The 24,927-nt window shown below is 40.2% G+C and overlaps 1 protein-coding gene across 4 annotated transcripts in view; it reads right to left on the bottom strand.

Moving 5' to 3' along the window:
* The window catches only part of DNM1L (dynamin 1 like), a 38,175-nt gene extending 19,716 nt beyond the window's left edge, over nt 1-18,459 (bottom strand). For 2 of the 4 annotated variants that reach the window (XM_084303652.1, XM_084303654.1), the window contains exons 1-5: nt 18,225-18,459; nt 8,246-8,393; nt 2,920-2,958; nt 1,710-1,756; nt 514-585 (exon numbers count right to left, since the gene is read on the bottom strand). In XM_084303652.1, the coding sequence (XP_084159778.1) occupies nt 514-585; nt 1,710-1,756; nt 2,920-2,958; nt 8,246-8,393; nt 18,225-18,326 (408 nt within the window). In that variant the 5' untranslated portion in view covers nt 18,327-18,459. The remainder of the gene's footprint in view (nt 1-513; nt 586-1,709; nt 1,757-2,919; nt 2,959-8,245; nt 8,394-18,224) is intronic. The other 2 variants (XM_084303653.1, XM_084303655.1) reach the window with 1 other exon arrangement.
* Nucleotides 18,460-24,927: the final 6,468 nt, after the last annotated feature.

The raw sequence follows: 24,927 nt of genomic DNA, 5'->3' as shown, positions 1-24,927 counted from the left end.
TTTAGAAAGCCAACAGCTGAAGTTTTATATAAAACAGCTAACCAAACAACCAAAACAAAACAAAAACCCAACAGCTTTCTTCCATCATACATCTTACACCTACCTACTTGGTGAGAAAAAAAAGCCAGCTACATTCATGAACCAACTGCTTTTATCCTCGCAAAATAATGCATAAAAGGCTTTCTATTTCAGTAATTATAATAGATATTTGAGAATAAAATACTTGATTTTATAATCATACAAGAAGCCATGTATGTGGAAAAAATACAAGTATGATTAAGTTTATTATTTTTTGCAAGATTATTATGGAAGCTTTGAAGTAAAGTGACAGCAATTCTCTGCACTTCCTTTTAGCTTTATTCATTCATCTCATGAATACAGTGAAAAACCTTGAGACAGCAAGCAACATGACTATGATTTTTCACGACAATAGTTCAATGCTTTTCACTTCTAGCTGCTAGAACTGCTTAAGAAAGGTTTCAGCAGCAAGACGATGGACAGTTCAGCATTTACCTTATTATTTCCTGAAATCCTCTCTGTTTCATTTTCTATTTCCTGACGAATTTCATCAAAATCTGTATAAATCTGAAGTATAAAAGAAGATTATTTAAACATCAAAGAAAGCATGCTCTGACCTAATTGTGAAATAATGCTCCCTTCGGCAAGAGACAATGAAAATTTCTGTAACTATGTATGCCAAAGGTAAAAAAAAAAAAAAAAAAAAAAAAAAAAAAAAGTAAGAATGACTAATAGCCCATAAGCTAATGCTAACAGAAATCATCAGTGCTAAAAGAGAACTTGTAATCTTGGCATTTAATCTGTTGCAGCATCAGATGACAGTTATTAGCACTTACTACTAGCCATCACTGTCATACAAGGTAGAAAAAATAGCATCCACCTAAAGAGAATTTCAAACATTTAATTCTATCACTGATTTAGTTACAACCATTTGAGATTAATAACAACACAGAGATTGAACCCCTGCACATCTGGGAGGGGACGAAGAACATGGATATTGTTTTAATTTTTTCCACTCTTGTCTAGTTTGTCCTCCTTCCACCAATTCAAAATAAGTTAGAACAGAGCTACACTTCCACATGTTCCCTCTGTGTTCCTCTTTAGGTTTCCATTAATTTCCATCATTGACTAGAAGATGAGGAAATCAGTTTAAAATAATAAAACACTGAAAAAGTATATCTGCCAACACAGAGATACACTGTTAACAAAGAGAGCTAATGCTTAATTTTTCACTTGAAGCCCTTCTCCTCTCTCAGAGGAGAAACAGAAGCCCTATTTCTCCTCTCCCTTGATAAATATTAGACTCTTCTTTCCTTCTCATAGCTTTCTAATCTCTAACATTGCCAGTTCTTCAGTGGATTAAAATGACCTGTGACTGTATAATTTCTTGCCTTTGCAGTTTCCATTCTAATGTCTCTCATGCACAAGAAAAAGAAGAAAGTCAACAGAACAACACAAAAGGGATTAAGATAAACAACTCAAGTGAATCAATGACCCACGTTCAGAGCCACTGATAAGTAACACATTTTTATAAGTTACTCTTAAAAAGAAAATCCTCAGTAATCTTGCATACAGTATAGAAGGTAGAATAATCTCCTTTCTGAGAAAGACAAGGGAAAGTGACATAGAATTAAGTATATATAGGACAGCATATTTATGACACTGCTGCTCCACCACCAGAGCAAACATACCTTGTTTTTGGTGTGAAGAAATTTACCCCATTCTTCAGCATCTATCTCTGAAAACAAAGAATTGGTACATGAGGAAGAGGAAGCAATGTTCCAATCACGTTTTTCTGAGAGCCAGTTTATTGAAGACTAGACTGTGATTTTTTTTTCAAGCAGCAAGAGAAGAATTAGTCTGTTTTCTGCTGTTAGATGTTAAATAGCTCAGTACACAAACATGTATGATTCTGCTTATTTAAATGCTGCATCTCATTATTCTTTGTAATTTATCTGATTACACAATGTCCACCTTCTTAATTGCGAACTGAGCTAATCAGCTGTCCTACCATTCTTCAGAAAAGGTCTAATCCATTCAAAAATCAGCTTGCAACAGAAAACAAAATAATTATTAGCAATAGCTTAAAAAATGAAAAAAATACATCAGCTTTCAGCATCTTTTCTTTTACCATGCAAATGAGATCAAATTACAGCTGAAAGAAAAAAGTTAGAAAAACCTGTAGAACCAAAAAGAAAAAGGCACAAACAGAAAATACATAAGTATTCTACGTAACAATGAAGTCTTAGGAGAACATGTCTCTTCCCAAATCTGTCATGGACCAAACATCTTAACTCTTGTCAGTCACCACGATGTCTGAAACTACTTGGGGGATACTCAGGAGCAGCCCCACAAACAGCAAAGGTTTTGTCAACTCCTGCTTTGTAGCGCAGGCAGCAGTTTGAGGTATGCTGCAAGACACTTGTACTTTCACAGCTGGGTTTCAAAGCACCAATAACTTCTGTTTCAAAATTTTTAAGTTAGCCATCACTTCCCCTCTGCTCCTCAGTGCAGCAGTCTGCTCTACAAGAAATCTGGCCACTTGGCAAACACACAGCTTACCTGAAATTAAGTTACCATTCAAAACATTTTTTTTCACTTAAGTTGAATTTCAAGATACTTATCACTAGAGATCTTTCAAGGGATTTGGGAATTAAAAGCGCAGAAAGTTCTATGAAGCAGCAATGACACAGAAAAGCAAAAATCATCTCATTCTAATGCAACAAGGTCAGAAAGCTAAAAATCAACTAAATCACAAGACTCGGCAAAATAATCAATCAACACAGTAGCCATTGTGGAAAAGTAAAAGTGTAATCAACAAGTGGCATGAAATGTATGTGGTTAGTGTACATAAGCATGCACTTTATGTGTAGGGAGAAAAAGCAAATGCAGAAAGGCAACCTTTAGTAAGGTGTCTTGGATTTTTCCATGTAGCAGGGTCTGCAGTTAAAGAGAAACAGTATTGAATGATGTTTAAAATTTTTCATCATATTTAACATAGCATTTTATTAACCTTCATCACCAGACTATTACAACGATCACAGATGCATGCAGACAGATGTGCATGCTAGTCTACTACTGATGAGAATGTGTAACATTTACAGTATGCACAGCAATAAGATCTAAACAGAACGCTGAGAAATGCTGCTTATTAATTGATATTCTAGATGACAAAGTGTAGTTTTAGTTTACTATTGTTCTTCATCTAATTCCAATAGCTTACAATACTTTTTTCTGAGCAAAGAAAATGTCACCCATAGTTTCTGCAAGGCTAAACTTCATTGGCAAAACGTTTCTCATCTTTTATTCATGGCAAGAATGAGAAAAAGTCAAGCACATTTTTAGTATCGCTGAAGGTAACATTACTGCACAGCAAAGAAACGAGTTTTGCATCCATATCTTAATGATGAAAATAAATTTATGCAGATTAAGAAAATCAGAGCACCTCTGAGACAGATTTAAGAAGAGACAATCTTAACAACCACCATTCTCAACTTTAAGTTTCTCATGTTTACATAAACTCTGTTACAAAAAATAAAGAAAACTCTTTATTGACGTGTTAATGAGTTTACAACTCGATTTTTCTGTGATGCCAGTGAAACACTACAGAAGGGCAAGAATAAAACAAACTTAGTCTTAAAGACTGTTTTTTTGGCAGCATAGGAATCTGATGCTAGGTTTAGTTCTATGCACAAAGAATTGCTTTAGTATCATCTATTAACTTTAAAAAAAAAACATACAAAAATGATACAGCTTAGTAAGAGGCATTGCATCTTACCTTGTTACCATCCATGGATCTAATAAGGCCAACTTTTTTTTTTTTTTTTTTTTTTAACAAGCTACAAGTTTTCCTTGCTATGTATAACACAAGAGAAGATGGAACCCATGATAAAAGGCTTAGTCTTAAACTCAGTCTTAGTACTTATAGGGAAAAAAAGATTTAAGGAATAAATGCAATGTTCCAAGATGTACAGAAAATCTCACTTCGTGCAAATACAAGTCTAATTTTTCTCAGAAGTTTTATTTTATACAGCAGGAAACTCTTGCCCCACTCTTCTCAAGTCTATACTGACACCCACCCCTTTTAACATTTGAGGAAAAAAATCACAGTAGCTCTACTTTAATGCAAAGGAGTTTTTAGGAAAGGAGGAAGGATTTGCATCATTACACAGAATGCAGGGATGCTCTAGGCAAGGAGAAAATATTTCAATTAACCTACATTCAACAACCCAGTACTTTCTGACTGACACATTGAACATTTTTTAATATCACTAACTTCACTAGTAAATCAGTCTTCCCCCTAGTTATTTTTTTATTATTATTTGTAATCTTTCCAGGTAAAACTTTCAGGTGTATTAATCACGTGATTACATACAAGCTTTAGTGCTAGATAAAGTGTGCAAAAATGGCATTACAGTCATTACAAAATTAAGTCTTCAAGAGGATGAAAATAAATGATTAAAACAGCAGTTATTAAGAGCAAACATCCTGCCTTTCAAAAACACAATCATCCAAATAAAACAGCAATCTGTGGTCATTCATATTCTGGAGCAAGACCTGAAATGTTTAGTTAGTATACTGGAAAACTGGACACGCTGATGATACTTTTCTCAGAACTGCCCTCTGACAAATTATTACTTGTCATCCCCTATACTGCAAAGTTTCCTTCAGAAGTTCAGATACTATACAATGCTAACTGAGTTCAGTTATTCCAGTATCCCTTCTCAGTTCATAAGCAGCAGAAATGTTCTTCAGGCACTATCGGAGCACAAAGAAGGTGTCTAGAGTCATAAAAGGCTAACACCATGGAAGTTTTCTTGCAGCATGGCAACAAGAACTTCCCAAATACTTAAAGTCTGCAAAGCATGCAGAATCTTACTTATTTTCCTAGCTTTCTACTTCCCCTACCTTCACAGCTCTTAGACCCAGCAGTCTACTCTTTGAATGCTATTTTTTCCCCATTACCTCATCCTTTCCTGTCTTTCTTTAAATGAAAAGAAATCCAACTTGTGAAAATACACATGACCTTTTCCCAATTCCTTCTGCATGTTGGAGCATTTCTTTCATCCTCGAGGACAATCTCTCTCGGGTGAGAGCTCTTATTATTATATTTAGAAATATATATCAATTAATTCTCATTATTATTATATATTATATATTTTTCTATAAGATTATTTAATAATACTTATAATTTATACACAGAAAAGTACACTGAAGCAGTCTGCACTTTTGGGGAGCTAAGGACAGGAGACTCATGTTTGAAGTAGAGAGCAAAAAGCTGACAAAACAGCGTTGAATTTGCAAGGCACAGATGTGTATTAATTATTCTGTGTTCCATACCAATTCCCAATTCTACCTGTTCAGAATTTGACCAGCGTTCAGCTTCCTATCTTGGATTAAAAAAAGAACCTATACAAACATATACACACATTTCCTAGTTGGCTATCCATATGCTCCCTCCTCACTGCCATTTCCTAACACATGGATAAGCTGCCAGAAGCTACAGGACCAATTAAATAATGAATGAGTTCAGCCCCAGGTCTCTCTTGTACACTGCTTCTCCTGTAATGTGATAAGAGAGCACACAGTGTGGTATCACCACATCAAACACACCGTGTGCTGAATCACTAGAGGCTAACAATAAATAGCAAAAGCATATGAATAAGCTTCTTTCACATCAAACTATGCACATCACTGTAGCATATATGCATCAGTTTGAAATATGTGATGAAAACACAGTACTTCATATTTAATGGCAAATTCATCTCTCTGGTCTTTTCCAATGACTTTCATCTACTACAGTGACCACCGCACAAAGGTATCACACAGCTCATCAGTTTGCTCAGGGACAGCAAGGAAGACCCTTAACGTTTCTTGTTAAAAAAGTCAGATGTTAGTTCAAACATCTGGCTGTAATTCTTTTGCAACAATCTTTCTAAATGTGCTCCAAAGAATCAAACAGAAAACAGTAAGTTACAAAAAACCACCCTCTAAATTGATGAACTAATGTTCTTTGGCAGATGACATGCATCAGAAGATATCAAAATAAAGCTACTTGAGAAAGACAATTTCTTCCTTCATAGCCATAAAGATAACGCAATCACCCATGCTTAAACAAATACCACAGCAATCCAAAGTGCTTTGTGTTAAAATTGGGGAAGCGTTCTGGATGCAAACGCTCAGACAGAAGTTAAACTTGAGGTCACAAAATCACAAGGGATCACAAAGCAACAGGGCAGTTGCACAAAAGTATCCGTGCACACACACAGTTCATTACCAGCACATTCAGGAAGCAACATGCCAGGACTGACATTCTCATGTCCAAGATTCAGTTTGTAATGCAGAAACCTTTCATACCAACAACATCTTTTCCTGCAAGACTTCCCTTTGGGAAATCCAAAACACATTTAAGCCCTACTTCAGCATCCAAATCAAAACAAACAGAAGCATGGCCTCTAATAGCATAGTGACTTATAAAATCTCAGACAGTGGAGCCAGGATAACAGGTTGCCATCTTTTTTCTTTCCAAGCTACTTGATCCCATCTTCTCAGATGAACCACAATCTGTACATAAGCTAAGCCGTATCAGTGACAAAACCACTGTGATTTGCCTCAATTTTGAGGGAGAAGAGAGGCATTTCAAATGTAACTGGTAGGAGTCATAAAAGTCTGTCTGTTCTTAGCAAGCCTACATTTCTCTCCAAAGAACATCAGGAAGAAACCATAACACGTACATTTTACATATTGATTTTTTTTTTTAAAGGTCTAAATGGGCCTTATAAATATTAATTTAGGCCAACATCCTAATGCAGTAATACCATTAATCCATTCAAATTTAAAATTCATATCCACAGTTCAAATGCAACCTACAGCAGAAAGTCTCTGCCTTGACTCCAAATACTTGGATTTCAAAATTACCTTTTATACCTGTAAAGTTGCATTATGAAAATTACCAAAAATCATACACTGTACAATGCGAGTAGGGTGAAACCACTTTTAAAGAAATCAGATCTGTCATTCTTAAAAAGTAGCCAAGAGTTACTTGTTAAGAATGGGTTACTGGTCTTGGAAGGTTTTCAAGACCAAACTAAATAAAGCCCTGAGCAACCTGGTCTTGAGCTCAAAGATGGCCCTATTCTGAGCAGGAGACTGGACTCCTAAGATCATTTCCATCCTGAATTTCCTATGATCTCTTCACAATCCAGCACATCCTGGACTGCATATTGTGTCCTGCATGCTAAAAGCTCTTAATTGTTATGAACCAAAATTGTTTTCTGCTTGTGGCAATATTGAAAATTGGAGCATTAACCTTTAAACTGCACATTAGGAACTGTTCTTCAGCAACCAATGACTATAAATATTACATGAATAGACGTACTACAAAAAAACTTCTGTTATCTCCACTTACTATTTCTGGAAATAAACTCCAAACAATTTAAACACAGTAAGAATTAAAATTTGTAGCCCTGAGATTATCGTACCATCAAAAGACTGTGTACCTTCACTGTCTAAATCAAAAAATATAAGATGCTCAGAAGGTGGATATGGTCCTGGTGGTCTTTCAAAAGATCAAGAGCAGCAGTTAGTACAGAATGCGTTCAAAACCCCAGGGGACAACTGAGATGAATTTCATGATCTGCTGGAGGATAATAAACACTGCAGAAGACAAAAGCTTCAAACTAGAGATCATCACAATACTTAAAGCATTGTTCTTGATGTGCTTACTGTCTGCACTGAGAGATTCTATCTGTAAGCTACAGGATGTGCCTATTAAATTATTTTTGCTTCTATGGCAGGTTTCTTTGTTTTTATTTCTCCTTCCACAGCTTTGTCCAGAGTTTATTTCTTCACCTCTTTCGACAAAGTCATATACAGTCATGCTCTCAAGGAAAGGTCTTATTTAAACAGCAAAAGAGGAAGGGGATAAACACACACAGAGGAAACACATGATTGCTCTATACAATCATGATCATAACTGAAATACTTATTTTGGTCTGCTTTTCTCAAAAGTACTTGCTAAGAACAAACAGAAAAGCTTGAAATATTAGGTATTTTGAATATCCAAAAGCTTTTGGCTTCATGACTTTTGCTGTATGAACACAACAGCTGTAACAATGGAAGTTTCTTCCAAGTAAACATTTAACAGTACAGTATTTTTCAGTAAAATGCACAAGAAAGATTAAAAGTCTCTTTCCTACTAGGCAACACACTCTTAGATCTCACTTACCATTTTCATCTCCAGCTGTTTTCCGACCATCCTCTGGGGAAACATGCACCAGCTGCAGAATAAGGGGTCTTCGGGTGACAACGCCGGTACCTCGTGGGAGCAGATCTCTCCCCACAAGACTTTCCAACACAGAACTCTTTCCACTGCTCTGAAAATTGGAATGTAGCTACATTATTTTCTTGAATAAAAAAATGCTTTAACATTTTAGGTTTTAGCTTGTTTTCACCACTCCCACAAACAGTTGTCTAGTCTGTCCTCTGATATACAGTGTCCTACAGAAAGTATCTGACAGGCTCAGTGCATCTAATACAGTGATATCACATCACACGGGCAATACAGGGCACGTCTGATATAAGTCAGTAGCTGTTTAAACCTGCTTTTGATACTTAAAAGCCATGGTGACGGATGTACTTCTATTTCTTAAGGATAAATTAAACCAGTAAAAATCAAACATAACACTTTGAAAGTCTGACCTATAAGACTTTGAGGGGTTTTGGAGTTATTTGTTGTTGTTTTTAATACGACTATAGTAAATTCTTCCAGTTTTCTGTAGTGTGTAAGACAACACAGTCATGCCACGAGAAAACATGTTCTGGCAATCACTGCAGCCAGTTAGGAGCTGTTACTACACAAACAGTTCCAAACAATTCTCTGAAAAAAAAAATGAATGCACGCTTTTGACAGCTAGAACATGTATTGCCACTATACTACCACAGTTCAGTTTACCAGTTCTGAAAGAGCAGATATAAGACTTTAAATAAATCAAAAAATGAGCATATAAGCTACCATAACATGAAATTAAGAATACTCAAGACTGATTTTAAGTATCAAACATTTAGTAGCATCTTAAGCGATTTTTCTAAAAAACAAAAAAAATAGATCAGCAGAGATCAAGGATACAGTACAATCTGGCAGCACCTGAGGACACCGTGCACTAAAATCTTACCAAACCGCAGCTGAAGAACCATGTGGCCAAAGCACAAAGCAGTTCTGGAAGCCTCCCTGCCAGAGTTTTGTTGTAGCACAGTTCAGAAGTATAGCTAGTGTTACAGACTGTGAAAACACATGAATTTCAGAGTGACAGACAGGTCACTTTTTGACAACCTTTGCAGTTTAAAACAAGTGGAATGCCTGCTCAAGAAGATGAAATGCAATAAAAGCTCATCAGCTGCACTGAAAAAAGCATGCTTTCCTTTATGACAAATATTTTGAACATCTCTTGAGCAACATTGCTTTCACATGGGCAGAAAGGGCTGAAGGTGAGACCTGAATGAAGTGGCTGCTTTTGAACATAATCTGAGTAGAGAAGCATAATGAATAAATAGCTCAAGACTCTTCCAAAAACCCCATCAAGACAGAAAACCAAAATCCATGGGGTAAGTCACTGCACACTACTGCTCACCATTTGGTTACCAAAATAGCAGGAAGCTGAGATTGGTACCTCAGAGGTCTGTACTGGGACCTGTACTGTTTAGTGGTTTATTAATGACAGGCAGTGGGATCTAGCACACCCTTTGCAGGTTTGTGGACAACATTACGCTTGAGTGGTGCAGCTGACACGACAGACTGACACAACATGCCATCCACAGGGACCTGGCGAGGCTGGAGAGTTGGGCTCCTGCAAACCTCACAAACCTCAGCAAGGCCAAGTACAAGTTCCTACACCTGGGTAAGGACAATGCCAAAAATGAACGCAGGCAGGGCAATGACTGGATTGAGAGCAGCCCAGCAGAGGACCTAAGAGATACTGGTGGATTAAAAACTGGACGTGAACTGGAAGTGCACATTTGCAGCCAAGGAAGCCAGGGAAGTCTCCATGGAGGTCTTACAGCAGCCTTGCAGTGCCTACAGGGGTCTGCAGGAAAGCTGGGGAGGGACTGTTGGTCAGGGAGTGCAGTGATAGGGCAAAGGGGAATGGATTTAAACTAAAAGAAGGGAGATTTAGGTTAGACATAAGGAATTCTTCCCTATGAGAATGGTGAGGCCCTGGCACAGGTTGCCCAGAGAAGCTGTGGCTGCCCCATCCCTGGAGGTGCTCAAGGCCAGACTGGATGGGGTTTTGGGCAGCCCGGGCTGGTGCGAGGTGTCTCTGCCCATGGCAGGGGGGTGAGACTGGGTGGTCTTTAAGGTCTTTTCCAGCCCAACCCATTCTGTGATTCTTTGACAAACTACACATGGAAAAAGAACACAATGTCCTACACCACTCCCACAGCCCAGGTACTTTCAGATGTAAAACGAATTATCTGGATCCTCTGCAGTGGTTTAATAGCTGACAAATGTACAGTCATACGTCAGATGAGACATTGCAATACTCCACACATCAGGAAATTTGTTTCTAATTGCGTTATGCTTCCTTATTAAACCAATCTGCTCTTGGAACATGATACAGTACCTAATGATGCACTCCTTAATCTGGATCCTATATACATCCATTATCAAGAATTATCCGGCAAGAAAAGCAGTAAACACCAGGCTGATCTTTCTCTGCCAGTGGGAGGAAGCGAGGGATATGGGGTCTGCTCAGAACACAAATTCAGTTCAGCCAACCCTTCATACAACTGATGTGGGCAGGGACCAGAACTTATGACTAAGGGTACCACAGAATTTTTAGGGATGAATTTACAGCAGCATCATGCTTGTTTTGTCATCTCACTGGAACTACTGTCATGATATGAAGCAAGGACTGAAATACCAAGTCCAAAAAAAGAGTAACACATTTCAGCCTTTTGTGGCACATCAGTCAGGCTTTCTTCCAGACCCTGACCTGATCCTAGTTTGAAATATCTGTAATTAATAATGACTAGAAGAACTTAATATAGATTACCCAGAAATAAAGGTAAATACAGGAACACCTTGCTGTCTGTTGCTTTTTTAGCCATTGTGTCAAACCTCCACTGCCAAGTGCATAACGCTCTGCTCTGTTAGCCACCAGTCTCACCCAGGTTAATGGATAGCAAAACTACTTTTTTCCTAGAAGTACAAACCTAAGAAGGGAGGCTGCACACAGGAACTTAAGAAATGTTTTATTTGAATACACAGTACGTATGATGTAAGTCTTATCAGCGTTCTAACTGCCTCCTGAACAGTTACATCTTCATTCTTGTCAACATCATCTTCAGGCTAATCTAGATCAAGGATGAAGGACAAAAACAGGGAAGTGACTGAGCACTTGCTCACAAATTGAAGAGCTGAGATCTCTCAGATCTGTGATCCACTCCCGGGAAGCCAGCGTCCCTACTTGTTACAGGTCCTGATGGTCCCACTTCTGCCTCCCCATTCTATTTCATATTTACTTGCCCCTGCTTTACTTCAGTTGTGGGCACTTCTGAAGTACCAGCACACATTTTCTCCCATCCATGACATTAATTCTCATGAGGAAATTCCCCTTGCATCGTGCTGCCTGACCAGCCACGCTTGTCAAGAATTCAGACGAGGCAGATAGCAGGGCATGACTTTGTCCAGCCACCTCCGCAGCGGGAGTTGTTCCTTTCAGAGACACCTCAGGGCTGCTGACAGGCCAAACAGAAAAGATTCTGTATTGAACATTTTCAAGTAACACTATGAAGAGCCAGCCATATTTATCCCACTCTCTTCCTTGGCTTTCTCATCCTATTTCTAAGCCCACAGTGACATAATGAGCAGTCCTAGCTTTAGAGGGCTTGCTCCCTACACACAGAACACCAAGACACATTCTCATCAGCATCAGCAGCCTGCCCGTGCTTCCCTTGTTTCTTCCCTCTTTTCTATCACTGCTGATACAACAAGAAGCTGCTCTTGTTGCCCTTGATGCTCCTTGCCAGTTTCAACTCTAGCTGAACCTTGGCTTTCCTAATACCATCCTCACATAAGGAGGCAGCATAAAGGAGCTTGTCCTCTCTCCTACCTCCCGCAAGTCTTCTACTTCAGCGCTCAGTTCTCAGTCTCCTCCACACCGCTGTCCTCATCTGTCTGCTCATCATCCTGACTATGTGCCCAGACCACCGCTTTGTGCTCCAAACACATTGTTCCTGAAGGCACCCCAAGTTATTTGTGCTTCACTGTACCCCCCACCCAGCTCAGTGAATAAGCCAGCCAGCCCGCCCTGAGGAAACCCAGTCCTTCTGATAGGACCAAATGATACATTTTTCATTATCTAATCAAATGGGGAAAAAAACTGCAAAGAACTCCTGCAACACAATGCAGATTGACTGCAGGAAGGCACAAGAAAAGCAGAATTAAGGCAGCACGGTCAGTAGTCCCCATGACTTCTTCATCACCAATGTTTGAGAACAACAGCGAGGAATAGGGAAGCGGAAGAGGTTTTGTTTCCCCATGAGATATAACAGCTCCTGAAGAATTTTCTTACGATGAGCAATGCATCTACCTTGATGTCTGAGAGAAAATGGCAGCAATCTCACCATTTCTGTCACACAAGAATTAATTGACAAAGTCTGGCTGGCTAAACTATTCTCTCAGAGACAGATATACACGTGGCTTGCCAAATTCCAATCCCATTATTGGGAAATACAAGCTAATGCGTTTTTACTGAGGTCTCCTTTACACAGCTCAGCCAAAATAGTTCAGGAACCCTGCATTTACACCACATCTAGCTGTACATACATGTCAAACAACAACAAACCCACAGAGGATTTGCAGCTGCATTTTTCTCAGTACATCAATTCCCAGTGTCCTCCAATATTTCACCTGAGACAAAAATACCTCATTTAATTGGAAACAACCAACACCAAATTTAGAGAGAATGTTATTTCAGGGAACTGCGATATTTAAAGATCCACATTTATAAGCAGTACAGACTGGATTTACATATTATCACTTACAGTATTATCTTTTTTCCCAATAAAATAAAGCAAAAACAAAGCCAATTTGTACCTTTAAATAAGAAGCAGCCAGTGAACCTACTGGCTACTATATAAAGAAATATTCTCCAAGAACTACACAGGGTTTTTCTGCCCAGATTCTGAAAGGCATTTGCCAGGGCTTGTTTCTTTAATCACTCCTGGCCTTTGTTTTCCTGAAAACATGTTTTCCTTGCACTATTCCCTGTGGGCAAGATACAAGTTACATCCTTTTTAATTAAAATAGGGGTTCTCAAAGAAATGCAGTTACCAAGCACAAGCTGAAGAGAAACCTGGCAGCAAACATACAAAACTTGGGGGAAAAACACCACTTTGTTCAGATCCTTCTCCAGTTGCGTCCTTTCTTCCACAGTAACTGGAAGCTTGCAAGCAATTGCAAGTCAATACCTTCATTTAAATGATGCTTAATATCACTTTCACATTTAAAAAGTGGAGGGATTAAGATAGGAATGAGATCACAGTGTTTTTAAACCCATGAATTTATTTATGTATAAAGCCTGCAGGTGGACGCTGTGTAAAGGTCAGCATCCCTCCAGTCAAAGCAGCTTTCAAGACCTACAAAGGAGCTGCTCAGAGACTCATAGGGCCCACCAGTGAAAAGAAACAGCCCAACACCAACTGCTGTTTGCACTGTTTAGCTTTAGCAGAAAAGTTTATACTATTCCTGGCATAAGTAAACAGCTAATTAACGTCAGCTTCACTTTGCTGCTCATTTGAAACACACACCAGAACAGTCAGGGCAAGATTTGACAGGAGGAAGGAATGGCAAAATGTGAAACAGTTATGCCCAGAACTAGACAGGGTACATGTCAGATATCAAGACAACAAAAAAGGCAAGGAGGCACAAAAAAATAAATAAATAAAGGAAGTTTGCAAAATAGCTGAGAGAAAAACAAGTTCTCCCCAGCCAGCACTGCAGCTATGCTCTAGTTACACCTCCGTTCACAAAGGTAAGGCAGAAGTAAAGACCTTTGCCCCGAAATCCCAGGAAAGACCACTGGAAAAAAAGGAGAAAAAAAAGGGAAAAAAAAAAAAAAAAAAAAAAAAGGAGGCCATTCCTGGCCTGAGCTTTGCGTGGAGCTATTATACAACGGTTTGGGTTGGAAGGGACCTTAAAGACCACCCAGTCCCATCCTCTGCCATGGGCAGGGACACCTCTCACCAGCCCAGGCTGCCCAAAGCCTCACCCAGCCTGGCCTTGAGCACCTCCAGGGATGGGGCATCCACAGCTTCTCTGGGCAACCTGTGCCAGGGCCTCACCACGCCCACAGTAAAGAATTTCTTCCTAATCTTCATCTAAATCTCCCCTCTATTAATTTAAAACCACTCCACCCTGTCCTGTCATTATCTGTTTGAGCCAGGAGTGGCTCTCCATCTTCTTTAAGTACCAAAAAGTTGCAATGAGGGCACCCTTGAGCCTTCTCTTCTTTAGGCTGAACAGCCCCAACTCTCTCAGCCTTTCTTCGTAGGAGAGGTGCTTGGTACAGGATGAAGTCTCCTTCACCTAAAACCGGCTTTTCACCACCAACAACCAGGATTCACCAGTGGATGAAAAGCTCAAGAGGCTTAAAGGCCCACTTCTCCAGGGAAAAAGCAACGAAGCTCTGTAGAGCATCTGAATTTTAAACTCACAGAGCTAAAAACCAGATGCTTTGATAAGCATCCAGTGTATTCTTCTCCTCATCTCATTACCCAGGACCGTACATTAGCTTCCCATTGCTGTCAGCTTCTTGATGTGGAAATTATCCTCCTAACTGTTTGGTCTAACTGCATATGCAGTTGTACATATTCAAATGCTCAGGTTGTTAGATCAAGAAGCCTTCCTCTGTAACAAGAGTTGCTTTAGTGTTGAAATATCGAGCACGACACTTACTCCAATCTGCGAAAAAAGAAATAAATGTAACGTTCATCTCCAAGCCGATCACAGAGCCTAATTAACAGCTCTTTCAGATGGTAGCATGCAACAGAACAAACTGTGTTAAATGCTGTAAACTACTCTTCCCTGTTTGAAGCTCCAAAATAGCATTAACTGAAGACTGAGCAACAGTAGTACATACATGGACACTTGAAAGGTTACATGTATTTAAAAATCCCTTCGTGAATTTCGGTTGGTTGCTAAATCAATTTCACTATGAAGGCTTTATTAAAACCAACACTACAAAGTGCAATTCTTCCTTTTTAACAATGGCAGTATTAGTTTTGTAGCAAAGGAGATCTCCTAACACTCAAGTTTCTACAGATCTAGGTCAATGACTTCTAAAAACACAAAACAGACTCCAAGAATTAATGACTTGGAAAAAAAAGGGGGGGAGGGGGAGGAGGAAATCCACTTCTACACATCTCTAGGCACGGAGTTTATCGTTGTGTCTTTTATTACTTACTTTATTCTAAAAGTGATGCCCACTTCTGTACTGTAGGTACTTCATTTCTGTAATAACATCTACGTGCCCTTAACATACAAGAGGTCATAACTAAAAACTTTTCTTCCCTTCTTTTATTAGAGCGTTAATGTGTTTGGTTGAAGCACTTTGATACAACCTTGTTATCCTTTACAGGTATGGACCACAAAGCAAAGCATTTTTATGAAACACATCAGAAGGCTGGGTACTACTGCACAAATATTGTTTAAGTAGTATTCCAGCCTGGACACTGCTTTGCATTTCAACAACGCAGTTGGTGAAAAGGCAACTGAAACACTGAATGAGGGGAAAAAAAAAGCAGCACTTCCCTATCTGGGCATGGCAAAAAGCACTAAAATAGCCATACAAAGTTGGCAGTGGGAGGGTGTCCTGCCAGTTCTATCAGCAGCAGTCTTCAATTTTTTTAACAGTCTCCGTACTGGGGTACAGAAATGACTCGTGCAGTATTTCGGTGGAGAACACGAAGGAATTCTCAGATAACTGGGTCACAGGAACACCGCCAGAAGAAGGGCGAGAGGCCACCTACATGTCTAACTGAGAAATAGTTTGTAATTACCACCAAAATCTGGCTGGAAAAAGGAAAAACTAGGACACTTTAGTAACAAACAAAACATTCAAAGAAATTAAGGATTATAAGCAGTTTCTAACTCTACAAATGCCAGAAAAGAAAGAATTAATTTGGGGCACAGAAGCTGAAATAAATGAGAAATGAAGACATAGCACTAAACATAATAAAAGGGTAGAAAAGAGTCACAGAATATAGGTAAGAGAAATGAACAACCAAAGTTATTAAAACCCCACATTTTCTTTTTCCCCACTGAATACACAGAAGGTCATGCAAGAAAAGAAAAACGAGAGAGCTACAGAAATCTTAAGTGATAGCATTTGTTTTCCACAAAGAAAAATGGAGGTGCAAAATTTAAAGCTGTCTGTGAATGCTAGACAAAGTAGAAAAAAGTCAGGACTGCATATGCCAGTAGGCTATAAAGAAATCATCTGTGGGGAAAAAAACTTGCAGTTGCATAGCACAATCAAAAATAACTCCAGAAACAAGACTGTAAATGGCACATTTAAAAAAAAAAATAAAAAATATATAGAAGCAAACTGCCAGAAGCAAAACTGTCAGCTCTAAGGTCATATTTGAGACATCTCCAGAAACCTGCTCTACAATAAACTAAATTCAAAATTAATAAAACAGTAATATTTTATTTTAAATATAAAATAATTGCACCAAATATCTGCAGAATTACTACACCCATAAAGACAACTGTATCTTTCAAGAACACAGAGTCACAGAAAATCATAGAAACAGGTTCTATACTGTAGGTTGGAAAGGACCTACAGGATCATCTAGTCCAACCATCCTCCCATCACCAATACTACCCACTAAGCTATTAAATCACATCTCACAGCACCTCGTCCAGGTGCTTCTTGAACACCACCAGGGACAGTGACTCCACCACCTCCCCGGGCAGGCCGTTCCAGTGCCTGACCACTGCACCTGAACCCTGGCTAAAACAAACAAAAACAAGGTACAATTTCCCAAAGATATATGTTCCTGAAGTCGTGTACAGGGCCTGGCTGGGATGGAGTTAACTTTCCCTGCAGCAGCCCATACAGCGCTGTGCTCTGCATCTCTTCAGAGGAGGGGGAGTGAGAGAGCGGTTGTGGTGTAGTTCAGCTGCCCAGCAAGGTAAAACCACAAGTCTATAAAGGCCTTTGCTTTGGTCTGTAAAAAGATGTCGTGTCAGTTTACCTTATTCAAGGGTTTGTATGAGCATGTAGCGCCAAAGGGGTATTAATACTGATGGGTAAACTCTTGGGGGAGACTATTCAAATCAAATGCATGTCAGCATAGTCTTAATGTTTATTATGTACTGTATGTGCTTTTTCGAAATGTTAACTAGGATAAAGTTTTTACAAAAGATGGTAATGCAAAAATAAAATGCCACCTCGAGATATTTCAGAAAGAGAAACGAATACTTCTATTAACTTCACATATAGAGATACTGCATCTCTGTTTTGCGCCTTTCTGTTACAGAAATAAACTAACAAAACAGATAGAAAACTCCTACTCGTGTGATTGCAACTGTAAAAGAAATGGTAAGTTTTCATGAAGCGAGGGCCTCCTGCAAGCTACAAAAGCAGCAAGCCCCTAATATAAGTCAGCAGAGCAAAGTCTCTGCCCCTGCGCAAGTGCTGTTGGTGTGTTTTATGATCCAACGGGCGTGAAGTCACCAAATGCATTTTGCTTTTTGCTGGCAAAGCCGTGCTGGAGCCGAGCGCCTTCCAGCCAGCCTCACGGGCTGGCTCCCAGCACGCCTCCCGCAGGCCCCAGCGCCGTGCCCGTGCTGTACCCGCCGGGCTTGTCCCAGGGGAAACCCTGGAGCGGGGACATCCAGCCACGGCTGCCAACCCCTCAGAACACGCAGCCCCACTAACTTTGGGGTTTTAGCGGAGTTTAACGCCTCCTTCCCGGCCCCCTCGCGGCTGTCGCAGCCCCACCGGCGGCGTTTGGCGCCCGGTGTCCGGCCGGGGGCACCGCCAGCCCCTTGGGGCCGGGCCCGGAGGCCTCCCGAGAGGCGGCCCCGCTGTCCCCGGGCGTCCCCGGCCGTGCCCTTGGCGGCGGCGGTGGCGGCGGCTGCGGGGACGCCCGCCTCGACTTTGCCCGGCCCGGCCCGGCCCGGCCCGGCCCCGCCTCACCTGCGTGCCCACCACCACGATCTGCGGCAGCTGGATGATGTCGGCCCCCACCGTGTTGAAGACGTCCTGCAGCTTGTTGATGACGGGGATCAGCGCCTCCATGGCGCCGCGGAGCCCCGCAGCAGGCCGAGGAGGCCGAGGTGATGAATGGGCGCGACCGGCGGCGGCGGCAGCGGCTCCCGTCAGCCGCCCCCCCGCCCTCCTCCGCCGGCCGCCATTGGCGACGGCCCCCGCGCACGGCGCCGCCCCCAGCGGGCTGTGCGCGCAGCGCCCCGCCGCCGCTCGGCAGCATGGGAGTTGTAGTGCCTGGCTCGGGGCCGCGGCCTGCGCTCGGGCTGGAAGGGACCTCAAAGAACACCCAGTCCCAGCCCCTGCCATGGGCAGGGACACCTCCCACCCCCCCAAAGGCTTTTTGGCTGCCCAAAACCCCGTCCAGCCTGGCCTTGAGCACCTCCAGGGATGGGGCAGCCACAACCTCTTTGGGCAGCATCTACCAGTGCCTCACCAACCTCTGAGTGCAGAATTTCCTCCTAACCTCTCATCTCAGTTTTAAATCCTGGCTGATGTTAGAGTTTCTACACCTATTCTATATAAATTAGTCTTTTTCCCGTCTTCATGTCATGAAACTCTCAAACATGGAAATGAGCATACAAAAGGAGTATTTTCTTATTAAAACATCTTCGTAACCAAATCTCTCATTCTTACCCATGAAGTCTCACAGTGCTTGTTAGCGGACTGGTGTTTCATGATAAAAGCAGAAAGATGGCTAAACAGATTGTAATGAAGCCAGAGATAGAAGAATAGGAGCTTGCTTAATCACATCAATGATTTCTAAATAAAATAATTGTTATCATTAAAACCAGGAATGGAAGAATGGGGGCTTGCTTAATTGCATTAAGAATAAATGTTGCTGATTGTCTTTGCTTACTACTGTGCAAATTAACCAAAACAAGGAATCTCAGGGCCCCACAGAGGATGTTTCCTGACAAAAATGGGGAACCTGTCTCAAAAACCAGCTGAGACCAACCTTGTGGTTTGGACAAGAGCCAAGGAGCAACTGAGTCTGTACAAAGGCAAGGGGTCAACTAGTGGTGATGAAGAAGAGTTATCACCCTTCATCCCCACGACCCCCTGACAACCAGTGCCCAGAAGGCACTGCACAAGCACAGACGGGATGAGTTTATGGAAATGACTTCTTGGAGCTAATTTGAATACAAAGCGGGGATAGGTTATGAATATGTATAGGCGTATTGGGAAACTTCATGCATATGTAACTCTTTACTGCATATAAGCAAAGCAAGTTGCCGCGTTAGGGTATGCATGCCTTTCGGAGCTATCCTGCATGCACCTGGCACCAAAATAAACCACATATACTTTATAACTCATTTGCTTTGAGTTGTACGGTTCTTTCATGAATCAGTAACATTTAAAAAAATAGTGTATTCAGCATAGAGGGAAACGTCTAACACATGTTGAAAATGTGTGAACAAGGCCCTGAGTGACCAGTTGGTGAAGAGGAAAGCAGGATGAGCTCTTGTCATAGTCGTGCAGTTGTGATTATCCAGCAGGTTCACCCATTAGCTTTCAGTATGCCAAATCCAATTGCTGTCAGAGCCATAAGGATCATTAAAGTGTATGGATACACCAGCTTGTTCATCTATGCCAGTACTCTTTCTCCTTCCACTTTCATTTTACCATATGACCCCATGGACACCACTGTGAAATGGAGCAAGTGCAACCTTTTGTATATTTTGGCTTAGACCAAAAGTGGGACATCTCAGAAAGAATGCAGAACTGGGAAAGGGTAAGAGAACAATAACAAAGGTGATGAAAGGTATGAAATGCTTTCAATATAAGGAACATCTGAGTAAGCCAGAAGTCTTTACAAAAGAGATGGCGATGGGTAGGGAGAATTAAAGGTTTTTGCAGTCATTGGCAGCCTGGATTGAGTGGAAGAGCATCAGTTTTGTTTACTCTCACTTCCAATACCACCATTTTGGGAGGATTTACAGTAATTAGGAGAAGCCAGGTCAGAACAAAATAAAGATGGTAGCCCCTCATGGGTGGGTGAACTCCTTGGTCCTTGTTGGAGACAGTAAAATTGAAATGGATTCAGGAGGAGATTGCATAAGTTTAAGGAAGAGCAATGTACTACATATAAATAAATAGCTATGTAGAAACTGAGCTGACAATAGTTGGAAGCTGGGAGAGTATTATGCAGAAGCAGTGTGTGTGCTTGCCCTTTAGTCTGTCCCGGTATGGCTATTCTTAGAATTTTATCAGTATAATATTTCAAGAAGAACACAGTGAAAATATCAGTTGCTAAAATGAGTTGAACTAACCTAGCTTGCTCAGCAGAGATGTTGAAAAGATTGTAAAGGGCAGGATACCCAAATGGAGAAGCACAGCTCAAACAGAAGCGAGTTAATTAATGACAAGAAGGAAAGGAAGAACAAAGAATTAAAAAAGATACAAGGTTAGGAACCTGTAAAAATTTTAATATATTGTCCATTTCTGGCTAAAAAGTGGGAGCTGGAAATACCTCTGCTATAAAGTGTCAACTCTATTACCAACTTAAAAAATCCAGCACCTACCTTAGCCCAGCTGAGTACTGTGCAAGACCAATAATCATTTTAACAGGCAATGGCCATCTCTAGCTTTAACCATCTGATTTCCTTTCCAGACTTACATTGTACCGAGCAAGAAACTCTTAAGATCTGATAAAAGGCAGAAGTAGTCAGACTGGTTATTTACTAAAAGTTAATTGACATAAGAAAACAGAAACTGCTACACCAAGTCTGACCCGATATCAATCTACCTCAGAATCTCATCTCGGAGAACATCCAGCACCAGTGGTCTGGGGAAAATATAAAAGTGCAGTAATAAGATCTTCTGATCCCAACAGTATGCATTAAATAATTTTGATACTGCTATAAAATCTGAAGTAGACAGTTCAATATTTCTTCTATTTTATAAATGTTACATGAAACTAGATTGCTTTATTTACCATATAATAGCTTTTTGTGCTGTCAGGTAAAATTCTTGGCTGCATGACATCCTATGACAGTAAATTTCATGATTTAATTATGCGTAGTGCAGAAATCAATCTGGTGTCAGCTTTGAATTTGTGATCTCCTAATTTCATTATAAACTTGCTTGTTTCTATGTTTAAATCAGGGAAAAAAAATGTAGTTCTTTTTCTCCATGTTATGAATTTCTTCATACAGTTTTGCATCATCACCTGCTTCCATTTACTCAGACAGATGGAGTCTCCTTATATTGACATATTGATAGTAGTGGGCAAGTCATTTGCTGTTTAATTAATTCATGCCAGACAAGAAAATCTCAAGCCACCACCTCAGCAAAGGGCATTTCCTTGCCATCACACTTGTCTAGAGGAAGAAATATTTGATAACCGTACTAAAAAGCGTCAAGGATGTAATAAAACATTTGCACTATGTATATAGACTTACTACTTTATACTGTATAAACAGTGTTGCCAAAATATTGTTCTAAGTTATTCCTTGGTAATGCCACCTTTTGTAACCATGCCATACAGAGATTATATGGGTCTGTCAGAGCTCTATTTTTATGTGAAGCAAAACTGAATGATGTTTTTGTATCTTTTTAAACATCTTAACCACAGCGGTAACTAAAATACCTTCTCATAACACTTACACCAGACATCTGCACAGCAAACATTAGAAGCTTAAATGAACTCCTGAAATCCCTTGACAAACTGACCCTAAATTTAGACCCTGGATGATCTGCATGGATTGCCCCAGGCAACAGCTTCAAAACCTTTGTCTTTCTCCAGAAGAGACAGAAATCATAGGTTTCAAACCCATAGTCCATGGGTTCTGCTGAATTGGCAAGGCCAGGGTCCTTCACATATCAGCCAACTGTAGGAAGGTCACAGCACTGTGATAGGAACTGCTGAGTTACATGTTACCTATACTGAGACCCAGTCTCTGACAAAACAAAATAATTCTTAGGCAGGGATGCAATTTTGTTGGACAAATTGCAGTACTAGGCAACTGAGAGTTCCTTATATTGTCCCACTACATTTACAGGGAAGTCATGTGTCTAAATGCATTGAATATCTGGGACATCCCTAGGCCTCTCAAAACACGCTTGCAGAACTGAAAGCAGCTTTCAAGGTAAGGAAGGGGCAGGGCACAGAAGGAAAGTGCCACAGGGCAAACAAAGCATTCAAAGTGCAATCAATTAGCAACAAAGCTGGAGCATTCTGATAAGAAAGACATCAGCATTTCTGAAAAGGCCAATAAGAAAAACAATTTTGGCTGGAGATGAAAGTAATTTCCCTATCACTCCATACTGCCGTACAACAGCGCTTCCCCCCACCTCCCCTTCTCAGCTGGGGTGGTCAGACTTTGTGGAATAGCAAGAACAGTAACACTTGCTTCGGTGTATAATTTTCACCCCTCACTGGTAACTGGACAGTTAGATATATCTCAATTCATTTCCTCTCCAGTGAAGGTGCGTTGCTTAATTTCTGAATCAGCTTTGAATGGTGATGCAAAGTGTGAATGCACAGTAGTAAGTCACTAACCTCTTAGTTTCTAAACAATAGGTTTCTGATTTCCTCATGCATTTTGCTGGTCTCACCAATGATCAACCTAAATGTCTGGTACAGAACTTCATTAGTCAAAGGATGGATATAATAAATATAAGTCTATATAAAATATATGTAAGCCTTTTCACACAGCCTAGTGTAGAATAATTGGAAAGTTTTGCTTACTATTTGCCAAGATCATTGTAGATACTTTTGTTGTATCTTTTTGATATAAGACCTTTTATATATCATGTGCTACTGAACAACCAGAGGAACGAACAGAAGGTGGTGTGAATCCCATGGATTTCTAAAAGACTTAACTCAAGGATCATATATTGCATAAGGGAGCTTGAAAAGTGATTTTAAATATGGAACACCCCCGTGGAAAATTTCTTATGGAGTCTGCCAAGTGTATTCTTAAAGCAATCAGTAAATTTAAAAGAAAATTCAGGGGGAAAAACAAACAAACAAACAAACAAAAAACAAACAAACAAAAAAAAAAAAACACCCTGCTGCTTACATAAGGAATGATGGCTTGCAGTCCAGTCATAAGGTGAAGATCTTTTACTTTAAATGACCAAGGTTTTTGTTTTTGGAATAGAGGTGGTAACATCCTGTCTGCTATCAAGAAAGACATTTTTAAAGTGGAAAATGAAATGGACGCTTAGCTAGCATTCAATTATGCAAATATAACTAGAAAGGGAAGGAAAAAATATCCTATCAAGGTATTAGGAAAAAGCAAATGTGCTAGCATTCAAGAACAATTGAACTTGTATCTGCTACATCTATTATTTTAAGAAAGACCGTAGCCTGTGGTATTTTTTGGTTGTGTTTTAAGATAAAATAGTATGCTACAAGCAGTACTGTTAATTTTATAATACACATTTTCTTGTGCATTCTGCTTTATATATTGTGACTGGCACCACTTTAAATTGGAATTATAACAGCTGACCACATGATTTCCATCCTCACAGCCTGTGTATAAGACTAATGGATACTTCAGTTGCACCTACCTTAGCTTTTTAGATCACGTCAGAGTTGCAATTCTAAAGTGGACCCCTGGTGTCTTTAGCTGCCACGCTTTGGTTAGCAGCACAGAGTTGTCTTGGAGTGCATGGATATGAGTCTTTTCATGTCAAACAGAACTGTTAGATGTACTTCAGCCACCAGAGAACATTGAGTTAACAGACTAGCTAAGTGCTAATATGAAATCAAATTCCAAAATACTTTGTAGGTAAGGTAGGTCTTTTGTAAATGCTGCTGGCCTTGAGCTACAAGTTTTGGATTTCCTTCTACAAGCATATAAACACACAAGTTAGTCAGAACAGGCCATGCAGGTAGTTCTACATAGCTATGCTATAGGTGTAAACATAATTACGATTGCAATCTTATCTTCTTCCATCACTAGGTCATTCATTTAATTTTGCACAGCAGGAACACTCCTCCATTCAATAGCAATCGGAGTCTAAAACCTGTTTCTGTGAAGTAGGCTCCTTTATGTGGAGGTTGGAAAACTGAGTTGGGCATACTATGCTAAAACACGCTCAAAAGCGATCAGAAACATACTGCCTTATTTTACAACACAAGCTTATGAACTCAGAGATGCAAGTTCAGAATCCAACAGGCACAAGAGAGAATTAATTTCCATGTTCCCCATGCAAGAGTGCCAAGACTGCCTGGCCCTGAGACAGGAGTAGGAAGGGGCAGAAGAGAGCATGAGGCTACATGAGGATGAAGAAAAGAGAGAGGGCAATCCTGGATTCTGCTCCCAAGACCATTTCTGTTTCTTGAACCGTTGGCTAATTTAATATTACAAATGCATGAACCAAATCTAGACAACTGTGGAATCTTCAAGTTTAATAGAGTGGTGGTGGTGAGAAAAATCCATGTGAGGAGTTTGAGGATTTAGACCTCCATCTATAACCCACTAAGTTTTACCCTAGCTTCCTAGATAAGGCTGTGTTCCAGAAACAATTTCCAGAAGGAAATGCTTTTGATAGTGAAAATGCTATTCATGCAGTAAACAAAAATACATTGAGATTTGGTGGCTGAAATTCTCGGAGGTGACATGAGTTCCGACTAGTCGTAAAAATCATTAAAAAACAACAAAATAAACAAAAAAAGCAA

Source organism: Netta rufina (genome assembly GCF_964035555.1).
Source record: "Netta rufina genome assembly, chromosome: 1".
NCBI classification, from domain to species: Eukaryota; Metazoa; Chordata; class Aves; order Anseriformes; family Anatidae; genus Netta; species Netta rufina.
The sequence above is the reverse complement of the archived record's forward strand: the minus strand, read 5'-3'. Positions and strand labels throughout refer to the sequence as shown.